General features: G+C 37.6%; 1 protein-coding gene across 4 annotated transcripts in view; it reads left to right on the top strand.

The window, feature by feature from the left end:
• The window catches only part of l1cama (L1 cell adhesion molecule, paralog a), a 60,874-nt gene that overhangs the window by 44,819 nt on the left and 4,845 nt on the right, over positions 1 to 11,210 (top strand). For all 4 annotated transcript variants that reach the window (XM_058763289.1, XM_058763288.1, XM_058763287.1 and 1 more), the window contains 19 exons: positions 1,364 to 1,557; positions 3,036 to 3,158; positions 3,261 to 3,431; positions 4,233 to 4,347; positions 4,440 to 4,624; positions 4,900 to 5,031; positions 5,706 to 5,849; positions 6,074 to 6,185; positions 6,402 to 6,562; positions 6,924 to 7,083; positions 7,175 to 7,299; positions 7,500 to 7,601; positions 8,064 to 8,261; positions 8,484 to 8,554; positions 9,386 to 9,611; positions 9,783 to 9,898; positions 9,984 to 10,209; positions 10,294 to 10,416; positions 11,015 to 11,185. In XM_058763289.1, coding sequence (XP_058619272.1) covers positions 1,364 to 1,557; positions 3,036 to 3,158; positions 3,261 to 3,431; positions 4,233 to 4,347; positions 4,440 to 4,624; positions 4,900 to 5,031; positions 5,706 to 5,849; positions 6,074 to 6,185; positions 6,402 to 6,562; positions 6,924 to 7,083; positions 7,175 to 7,299; positions 7,500 to 7,601; positions 8,064 to 8,261; positions 8,484 to 8,554; positions 9,386 to 9,611; positions 9,783 to 9,898; positions 9,984 to 10,209; positions 10,294 to 10,416; positions 11,015 to 11,185 — 2,855 coding nt within the window. The remainder of the gene's footprint in view (positions 1 to 1,363; positions 1,558 to 3,035; positions 3,159 to 3,260; positions 3,432 to 4,232; positions 4,348 to 4,439; positions 4,625 to 4,899; positions 5,032 to 5,705; positions 5,850 to 6,073; positions 6,186 to 6,401; positions 6,563 to 6,923; positions 7,084 to 7,174; positions 7,300 to 7,499; positions 7,602 to 8,063; positions 8,262 to 8,483; positions 8,555 to 9,385; positions 9,612 to 9,782; positions 9,899 to 9,983; positions 10,210 to 10,293; positions 10,417 to 11,014; positions 11,186 to 11,210) is intronic.

Genomic DNA, 11,210 nt, shown 5'->3' with positions numbered 1-11,210 from the left:
TAGTCCATGTCTATTAGCTTCGAGGCCTATATGCTGAGGAGTGACACTGGTCACACTTTATATTAGGTGGCCTTAACTACTATGTACTTGCATCAAAAAATAAGTACAATGTACTTATTGTGTTCATACTGTATTGCAAAACACAAAAGGTTAGGGACAGGTTTGGTGGTATGGGTCGGTTTAAGGGTGGGTTAAACTGTAAGTGATGGGTCAACAGTGTAATTATAAATGTAATTACAGAAATTAATTACAGATGTAATTACATATAGGTATTTTTAAAAATATAAGTACAATGTAAAAACATGTATGTACACAATAGGTGCATTGTACCAATTTATTAATTTAAATGTAAGTACATAGTAATTAAGGCCACCTAATATAAAGTGGGCCCGTGACACTTAAAAATAAAATGAAGAAATCAGTATTCAGTGTATTAATTTGAAAAATAAAAATGTAAATAAATTAAAATAATTCAAGCATAAATAGACATTTTTAATTCTCATTAAACTTGATTTAAATAGTTTTAAATATGTCTGTTGATTTTAAAATGATCCTTATCCAAAAGAAAAAAGAACAGACCTCCCAGAACATTTTCAAAATTACAATCAAGCTATTGCACTGGCTGTATATACAATATTCAAATATTATAATATATTGTAAATGTGTTTAGTTATTTAAAACAAATGGTATTTTAAGATGCATTATAAGGTATTATGGATTATATTTTAGTGAATTATATGCACTACCATTCAAAAGTTTGGGGTCAATAAGAGTTTTTAATGTTTTTGAAAGAAGTCTCTAATGCCCACCAAAGCAGCATTTTTTTTTTGGTCAAAATACAGTAAAAACTGTAATATGGTTAAATATTGTTACAGTTTAAAGTACTTTTTTGCTGTTGTTGAAAAAAGTAGAATTTTTTTATTGTAGTATTTCATAATGTAATTTATTTCTGTGATGGCAAAGCTGTATTTTTAGCATCATTACTCCATTCTTCAGTGTCACATGATCCTTCAGAAATCATTCTAATATGATTATTTAGTGCTCAAGAAACATTTCTTATTTTTATTAGCACAGCTGAAAACTGTTCTGCTGCTTAATACCTAGGACGAACAGAAAGTTCAAAAGAACAGCATTTATTTGAAACAGAAATCTTTTGTAGCATTATTCATGTATTTATTGTCACTTTTGACCAGTTGAATGCATCTTTCCTGAATAGTAGTAGCTATTGAATCCTTTAAAAAAAAAACTGTTGAACAGTTTTTAGATATATTTTATTATTAATTAAAAATATATATATATATCGCTGTAGCAATTTAATTTAAGGATGTTATTTTTCTCTGTTATGCTGCTTACTTATTGCTAGGTTCCGCTGGGTGAAAGATGGTGTGGAGTTTGACCCCTCTAAAGACCCTGAACTCTCCGTGTCCAGAGATTCTGGGACCTTCTCATTGACAGCCAAAGATGGACCCATTCACCAATATCAGGGCAGATATAACTGCTACGCGTCTAACGATCTCGGCACGGCAGTGTCTAACGAGGCTCGCATTGTCACAGAGAGTAAGTCGTTCTCATCACTGCAACATTATAAAGCGACACACTTATGATTGCCTGTTTGATATCCTGACGTTACCACATGCAGTGAGTTTTCTGTAGAGAAAATCTGGCACGCAGCAGATAACAGCCCAAAATCAAGCCCCCTGCCCCCTGTTGTGTCATGCACAAAATGACATTTAGAGGAAAATTACAGCTCATTGTGTGTGCCAGTCACACTAGCAATACGAATCCCCAATTGCTTCCCAATTAGCTATCAAACGGTACTTTGTACGTAAAAACAACAACAAAACAATTGTTTTGACTTGCTATCTAGCAATCTACCTGTCTCCTTTACGCTGTCCCGACCTCTCTGCCAGTTTCCCTGACAACGGTTACCTCAGAAACCAGTGTGAGTCGTGTAAGTGTGTCAGCGGGGACGACCACTCGTGGGATTAATATGTGCAGGAAGTGAGAGTACTCAGCATGAGCAGGGCTAACAATAGCCCACATATTATGAACTCCACTCACAGCTGGGGCTGGCCACATTAATATGTGCATCATCACACAGCTATTTCATATAATGACAAGCCAAGGCATCTTCTGAATAATGTTGGACTAGTTATGTAGTTTTTAAATTGCATTCTGGTGTTGGGTTTGTTTTGTCAGCTGTGCTGTGGTTAATTAGCTGTTAGCTAATTAGCACACTCCGGTTTCTCACTGGATCAAATGTATCTGAAATTGTATTGTAAACTGTGATTTTAAAACTTCTTCATACACAACAAGTTTAGGGTCAGCTAAAAGTTTATGTTCCGTTTTTAAAGATATTAATACTTTGTCAGGATAAATTAAATTGTTCAAAAGTGAAAATAAAGACATTTTAATGTTACAAAAGATTTCTGTTTTAAATCAGTGTTGCAGTGTTATTTTTGCATCGAGTTTTTATTATAGATTTTATTAATATTTTGAAATTGTTTGTATTTTCTGTTTTTATTTTCATTTTAATTCATTTAATGTGTTTTTGTCATTTGTTTTAGTTTTCTTTAATTATATTAATTAAATAAATTTTGCAAAAATATTTTAATGTCAATTTAAAGGTCATTTTATTTCATATTTAATTCTAGTATAGTACAATAACCCTGTAACGCTGTTCTTCTAAACTTTTTATTCATAAAATAATCCTGAAAAACTAAATTGTACAAGGGTTTCCACGAAAATATTAAGCAGCACAAATAATATTAATAAGAAGAAATGTTTGAGCACCGAATCAGCATATTAGAATGATTTCTAAAGGATCATGTGACACTAGACTAATGGAAGATGAAAATTTAGCTTTACCATCCCAGGAATAAAATACATTTTAATAAATATTACAATAGAAAAGTGATTTTAATTACTGTATTTTTCATCAAATACATTCAGCCGTGGTGAGCATTAAAAAATCATACCAATCCCAAACTTTTGAACGGTAGCGTAATTTTGATTAATTATCTGTTTTCTTGCAGACACTCCCACTCTACAGAAGGAGAGGAAGGTGTCGAAGAAGGTGGAGGAAGGAGAGAGTGTGGTGCTTCCCTGTAATCCTCCTAACAGCACTGTGGCTCCAGTCATCCACTGGATGGACAAGAGTTAGTCTGTTTTTATTCTGGTTTATCCATGTTAAACATGAACCATATCTCAGCAAAATCTATATATATATATGCATCTATGTCTACATCTTTTTCTCTTAGAGCTGCGGCACATTCAGCAAAACGAACGTGTGATTCAGGGTCGCGAAGGAAACTTGTACTTCTCTCATGTGACTGTGGCAGACAGTCGAGACGACTACACCTGCAACACTCAATTCCCCAGCGCGCGTATCATCGTCCTCAAAGAGCCCATCAAACTCACTGTTGTTCCCTGTAAGCATCAAGACTGTCCTTGACCGACCTTTGCTTGTCCTTAAAAACCTTTAGCCTGAACAGAGGAGAACGAGCAAGACATTGAGTTATTTTTAAAATAACACAGTGTCTTAAGATGTAATGCCAGTACTGCAAAACACTGACAAACAGTGAGACTCAGTGAGACCAAAGATGTTTGTCTGGTGTATATATATATATACACATAGACTAAGAGAAAAGATTGCAGAGTGCAAGAAAGGGTCCTTTGTCAGGATAGGCAAAATATGGGATATTCACAGTGAATTTAAAATGATTTTGCTGGTGATTATAGATAATTTATGCACTTTGAATTTGCTATATCTTCATATCATAAAGAGTGTAATTTATTTCCCAATCCATCTGTTTTTGCAGTCATAAAAGCAAAAAGTTACTTAGTTACTTTTGTTTCATTTTGTGATTAATTTGTATCTCTACCTATCTGTCTATCTACGTATCCATCATCCATATTTTCTTTTGTTCTGTCTGTCCATCCGTCCATTCATCATGATCCATCCATCTTTTTTTTTGTTCTGTCCATCCATCCATGTTTTTTTTTTTGTTGTCTGTCCATCCACCATCCATCCAGCCAGCCATCCGTCCATCGATCCATCTGTTGTTTTTTTGTCTCTGTCTGTCCATCCATCCATCGTTTTTCATTCTGTCTGTCTACTGTCATAAAAAGACTGAAAAATATTGAGATTAAGCTGTTTTGCCCAGTCTTAGTCCTGTGTGAACACCCACTTAATTGTTTACCACGCTCTCTCTCCTCGTTTCCCTCTGTAGCTAACTCAGTGGTGCGTAACAGAAGACCACAAATGATGCGACCCACTGGCTCCCGCAGCTCCTACCTGGTGCTCAGCGGCCAAAACCTGGATCTGGAGTGCATTGTTCAGGGCCTGTAAGTCAAACCTTCTCTCACTTTGTGTCTTTTGAGAGTTACTTCCTTAAAAAGTGTCCAGTATGTTTACATCCTTTTCTCTTACTCACTAGGCCCTCTCCCAATATCCAGTGGATCAGGAAAGATGGAGTCCTGTCTGAGTCCCGCACATCCAAAGATAGTTATGATCGAGTTCTGCGCTTTAAGAATATCTCAGAGTCTGACAGCGGCGAGTACCAGTGTACTGCCACAAATCTGCAAGGCATAATCACTCACACCTACAGCGTCACTGTGGAAGGTACTGTATGTTTCACACTGCCAGATCACATCCTCTCCAGATTTAGATTCAGATGTGGGGTGTGAACTTGCAAACATCTATGGGAGGATCTATGGGAGGAAAACTTAAAATTAAACTGAACAATCTCAGGCAATCTCATCTTTCAGTGTGAACTTATTAGTGTATTATTGCTTGGTAAAAGCTTATTGGCTACTTCGCTTCCCTTTCAGAAGGTTTTATATAACTGTTGGCTGAAACATTTCATCATTAGTTGTTTGTGTTTTGTTGTGGTCTAGCTGCCCCATATTGGACTAAAAAACCAAAGAGCCAGCTATACGCCCCGGGAGAGACGGTCAAACTGGACTGTATGGCTGATGGCATTCCCAGCCCTGGGGTCACCTGGAGCATCAATGGCAATCTTCTTACTGGTAACTGATTCCGTCAAGACACTTTCCATTTCGTAATGCAGGGTTTCCCAAACTGGGGTTTGTGAGGACACTGCAAGGGGTTTATGATTTGATGAAAAGCTAATTAATCAAATTATAAAACTGTAAAAATTTTTATAAAAATACTTTAAAAATGTTTCATGTTTCGTGTCATATGAACTAAAATCATTAACTGAACTGTGACCATGTGATTGTGTTGCTAAATTATTGAAATATTAACTAAATCTCTGGAGATACTTGAAATAAATATTTTAGGTTAAAGGGGTTCAGCTCACAAAAATGGTTTGGAATCTCTGGTTTACAGGGGTAGTCCAGCCAAAAATGCTTTTTTTTTTGGTCATTTAGTCAACCTCATGTTGTTCCAAACTTGTATGGATTTCTGTCTACTGTTGAACACAAAAGAAGATATTTTGAATAAAATGGGTAACCAAACTAAATAAACTCTCATGTTGTTCCATGTATGACTTTTTTCTTCTGTTGAACGATTTTGTTTTTCTGTTGAATTGTAGGAACAACATGAGAGTGAGTAAATGACAAAATTAACATTTTTGGTTGAACTATCCCTTTAATGTATATTTTGCTTGTATATGCAGAATAATCTTTGAGACAATGGTATATGACCTTGTATTGACATACTGAGGTGTTGTTTTGCGTAGATATTGACCCAGACCCCAGACGCAGCGTGAAACATGGCGTTCTCACTCTGAAGAATATGGAACTCAGTGACACTGCAGTGTATCAGTGCAAAGCGGTCAATAAGCACGGCTCTATACTCATCAATGCCTACGTCTATGTTATAGGTAAGGGAATTTTCAAAAACAGCTCTAAATAAGCCATTTTTATTGTTGTGCTGGCTAAGACAACATACGAGTCCAGAATATTGTAGATGTATGGATAAACTACTCTAGCAACTGCATAGCAACATGCTAATAACCACTCAAAACACCTTAGCAACTGCCATAGCTATTTTCTTCTCGAATTCTATAAACCAAATAAATTTCTGTTTCATATTTGGTTTTTCTAGAACTGCCTCCCCAGATTCTGACAGAAGATGGTCTGATGTACTCTGTGGCAGAGGGACAGATGATTGAACTGGCTTGTGAGACCTTTGGCTCTCCTCGGCCCAATGTCACATGGTGAGACAGACTCGAATCCTGTGGGGTGTCCCTTCCTCACATGCCAGAACTGCTCCAGCCAGCTGTCCTGATTATTGTTGGGGGGAAGCTGCTTTGTGGGGAGATGGACTCCCCACAAAGCAAACGGGGAAATGGACAAAATCACAATCAATAGTCAACATTTTTAAAAAAACATCCATTTAAAAAGGCTAAAATGAATATTTTGTGTGTTCACAGGGAGGGTGAGACCTGGGGCGCTCTTGTAGCCAACCCAAGGATGAGCCAGTTACTCGATGGCTCTCTGCAGATCAGTAACGCCTCCCTCAATGACAGTGGCCAGTACACCTGCACTGTCAGCAACAGCAAAATCACCATCACCGCTGAGCTGGACGTACTCAGTGAGTTCCACATGCTTGAATATTCATGACTTCATGCATTCTTGATTTCATTTCATGCTGTAGGTTTCATTTCAGGCTGTAAGGATCATTGCTTTTGTTGATTAATATTATAAAAAATATTATTAAATATTAATACTATGTGTATAAAGTTTATTTTTTATTATAACTAGAAAAATTGATTAAAAATATAAAACTAATTTAGGATATATATTCTGAAAGTCTCTTATTATGTACATAATTTAGTTTCTTGTGGATTTTTTTTAAATAATAAAAATGTTTTTTATTGAAATAAGACACGAAAAAAGAACCTTTTTCGCTTAAAATTAAGCTATTTTTTACAAATAGAAATTTTGTCTCCCAGATAAGACAGTCATTGTGAAACCTCCATTGGCTCTGCGAATCCAGCGGGGGAAGCCCGCTACCCTCACCTGCGAGTACCAGGTGGACTCCAGGCAGGACGCCCCTCAAGTCCAGTGGAGGAAGAACCGACAGAAGCTCACAGAGTCTTCTGATTCAGACAAGTATGCGTTTCCCTCAGAATGCTTCAAAAAGGCTTAGTTTTTAAGCTGTATAACATGATCTCATGAACATTATTAACCATAAATTTCTTAGGTACATGATAGACGAATCTACCCTCATAATACCTGATGTCGAGGAAGAGGATGAAGGGATTTACACCTGTGAAGTCATTACCACTCTGGATATAGCTGAAGCGAGTGGCTCCATCACTATCGTTGGTAAGTAACTTTATAATATGGCCATTTCTAAACCCTTTTACGTGTCTGGATCTGTATTGCTGTATGATAATGTGACCTACAGAAAGGACAAAAGGACATGTTTTGCTGTAGGGCAGATTCAAGAAATAATCTTTCCCATAGATGCCTTGTTTGTATTAGCATCTTACCCCCTGAGCTCTTTGCCAACCCTCATTCACCAGACCGACCAGACCCTCCGACCCAAATACAGATGACTGAACCTAAAGACCGCAGTGTCACTCTCAGCTGGACACCAGGAAATGATCACAACAGCCCTGTGCTAGGTACCGTATGTTTTTCCTGTTTAGTCAACATTTTAATTGTACGCAGTCAGTATTTGATGCATGTCAATCTTTTGTACTACTTATTGATTTTTTTGCCCTTTAAATGGCAAATGTTGCATAAATTGTGATATTACAGTAACTAGTAATTTACCATTTCAATCATTTAAAAACACGTTCATGATTCTCTGATGTTGGTAACTAGTCACATGACATGCAAGTGAACAAATAAAATATTTTTTTGTATTTCAACTTGACTTGTTTTATTTTTTAACGATTCACTCCATTTTCTTGGAAAGTGTGCTTTCTGTAAAATAAATGCCTTTTTTCATATTTTATATGTAATGCAGTTGCATTCATACATTAAGCATGTTTGAAGAGTCCAACACTTTTTGGGGGCCAGTCGTGGATAAAATCAGTGACATTTCTTGTTCTGTGTGTATATGTACGTGTTTGTGTATCTAGAATATTTGATTGAGTTTGAGGAGACTGAATATGAAAGAAAAGAATGGGAGGAGCTAAGCCGCGTGTCAGGCAACAATCAGCGAACCACCCTTTCCCTGAAACCCTTCCTTTCCTACCGTTTCCGAGTCATCGCCATCAATGACATTGGCAAGAGTGATCCGAGCATGTACACGGAGGTCTTTTCCACACCAGCTGCTCGTAAGTAACACGGCACGTGTGTGCATGTGGGTGTTTACATAGCCTTAAAACAGAAAAGACATGTACCACCACATTGTGATGCACTTGTTTTGTCCCTTGAATCGTTGTATGATACTTTGGATTTGTGTTTGTAACTTCTCTCAGCATGTGACTGATATGAAGTGACAGTTTTATTGCCATGTTAGAACATCTTGGCACTAAATCATGATTTGTCCTCTACAGCTCCAGACAGTAACCCTGAAGGAGTGCGCAGTGATTCCATCGACCTAGGCACCCTTTTGATCACATGGAAGGTTTGTTGCACAATTCAGAGTCATCATGTATTCGTCCTCATGTCGTTTCAAACCTGTATGATTTTTTTCCCCCCATGGAACACAAAATATATTGAGAACAGGAGAGACTTTTAAGCTCCAAAATAGTCAAAGTTTCAAAAGGAGCCCATATGACTTCCATCATATTTCAAGCAGTGTTGGAAAGTATCTATCTAAAAAAAGTAGTGATGCTACTAACTATATTTTTGGTAACATTAGTAGTGGTGTAGAATGTCTGATTCATTTTAGTGAATCAGTTCATCCTCAACTGTCCTCTCTCTCATATGCAGTGTTTCAATTCCATTTCATTCTAGTAAATGGGTTTGTCTTAAACAGTCCTTTCTCTGTCTCTCTCTCTCTCATACATTGTTAGTGATGGAAAGTCTGTTTATTCAAGTCAATTAATTCATCCTTAAATAGTCCTCTCTTTCTCTCTTATGTAGTGTTATTAGTTAGTCTGACTTATTCTAGCGAATCTGTTCTTAAATGGACCCCTCTCTCTCTCTCATCTGTAGTATTGAAAATTCCTATTCATTCTCTTGAATTGGATCATTTTAAATGGTCCTCTTTCTCATATATAGTGATAGAAAGTCTGATTTGTTCTAATGAATCGGTTTATCCTAAACTGTCATGTTTCTTTCATATGTAGTGTTGGAAAAGTCATTTCTGATTCATTCTTTCAAACAGTTCAGTTTGAAAACTACGGCCAAACAAGGCCCTCTACTATAAAAGGCACTATTGTCAATGTTTTCAAATTCTAATTGTTCACAGTAAAATGCAGTGTGACTCAAAACTGAGTTTGTGTTCTTGCAGGAAATGGACAGACGTAGTTTTAACGGCCCAGGTTTTGAATATAAAGTGATGTGGAGGAAAGTTTTGGGCAGCGGACCGTCCTGGCACATCAAATCCATCAAGTCTCCACCCTTAATCGTCCCAAATGTGGGCAACTTCTCTGCCTTTGACATTAAAGTGCAGGCTGTTAATGAGATGGGAGATGGCCCGGAGCCCAAATCCACCATTGGATACTCTGGAGAGGACTGTGAGTTTGTAATGTTCCATATTTTGGCTGCTCTTGTGAGCCCTTTTCCTGACATCTTCCTGTAAGGTTATGCATCTCAATTCAACCCAATTAAGCAATGATTTTAGTTTAGCGTTAATCCTGAGACAGAAGTTTTAAAGGGTATCAGAATGTACTCTTTCTTCCTGTCAGACCCGTTTGAGGCCCCTTTGAATGTGGCGGTGGATCTGATCAACAGCACTGCCATTAAAGTGGTGTGGGCGCCCATAAAGAGAGAAACTGTGAGAGGTCGTCTGCAGGGTTACAAGGTAATATACTCTGCTGTGCGAAGATAAACTGAAAAATGTGAAATGTAAAATATCTTTTACAGTTTATTTATTATCCATCCTATAGATTTATCTAATGCACTACGGCCCGGAAAGCAGACACCTCCGACGGGAGCGTGTTAGGGAGGGGAAGCCAAGCAACATCTCCTTTGTGATGACAGACAGTAGTGAGGAGAAGAAGGTTCTGGGAGATCTGCAGCCCTACTCACATTATGCACTGTCTGTGAGTGTCATCAACAATAAAGGAGAAGGTCCCCAGTCTGAACCCCTCACTTTCAACACTCCAGAAGGAGGTAGGAACGAAAGACTGAGAGACAAATAGTAAGAATAGATGAAGAAAGGTGAGGGATTCAAATCATGTCATCCATTTTTTCCAGTACCTGGTTCTCCATCATCTTTACTGCTGGATAGCCCATCGGAGACAGAAATGACACTGCGTTGGACTCCGCCCACCCAGCCAAATGGTGTCCTGAAAGGATACACATTACAGTATCAACAAGGTGCGTTGACTGACTGCCTGATTCATTCTCATCAGGCGTTATTAGAAGCAGTGAACATTAAAGGGTTAGTTCACACAAAAATGTAAATTCTGTCATTAATTACTCACCCTCATGTCGCTCCAAACCCGTAAGACCTTTGTTCGTCTTCGGAACACAAATTAAGATATTTTTGATAAAATCCGAGAGCTTTCTGACCCTGCATAGACAACAACGTAACCACCATGTTCAAGGCCCAGAAAGGTAGTAAGGACATCGTTAAAATAGTCCATATGACATCAGTGGTACAACCGTAATTTTATGAAGCTACGAGAATACTTTTTGTGCGCAATGAAAAAAACTTTTTCAACAATTCCTTCTTTTCCTCCTCCTGACTTGGAAGAGAAAAAATTATTGAATAAAGTCGTTTTTTTTTCTTTGCGAAGGAGTAATTACAGACAGATTTAAAATTTTTGGGTAAACTATCCCTTTAAGCATCAGAAAACTGCATAGCAAGTGCTCGGTGGTTAACATTTTAAAAACTATTTTTAAAACCACTAAACTATATTTAAAATAATATTTTTGATGTCTTTCGTCTCTTTTTCCCCTCATTTCTCTGCAGTTGATAAGGAAGACAGTCCTATGCAAGTGGTAAAGATTAGTGACCACGCCGTGTCTCACTTCAGCTTAAAGCTGGATCCTCACAGCCGTTACCGCTTCTACCTGCGAGGCTACACTTCTCAGGGTGAAGGACTGCCAATCATCAGGGAGGGAGCTACAACACTGGATGGAGGTCTAACATTTTACTGATCTCTAAA

The sequence above is a fragment of the Onychostoma macrolepis genome, chromosome 23 (genome assembly GCF_012432095.1).
Source record: "Onychostoma macrolepis isolate SWU-2019 chromosome 23, ASM1243209v1, whole genome shotgun sequence".
Classification (NCBI taxonomy): domain Eukaryota; kingdom Metazoa; phylum Chordata; class Actinopteri; order Cypriniformes; family Cyprinidae; genus Onychostoma; species Onychostoma macrolepis.
Note: the sequence above shows the minus strand (reverse complement) of the source record. Positions and strands in the feature narration are given on the sequence as shown.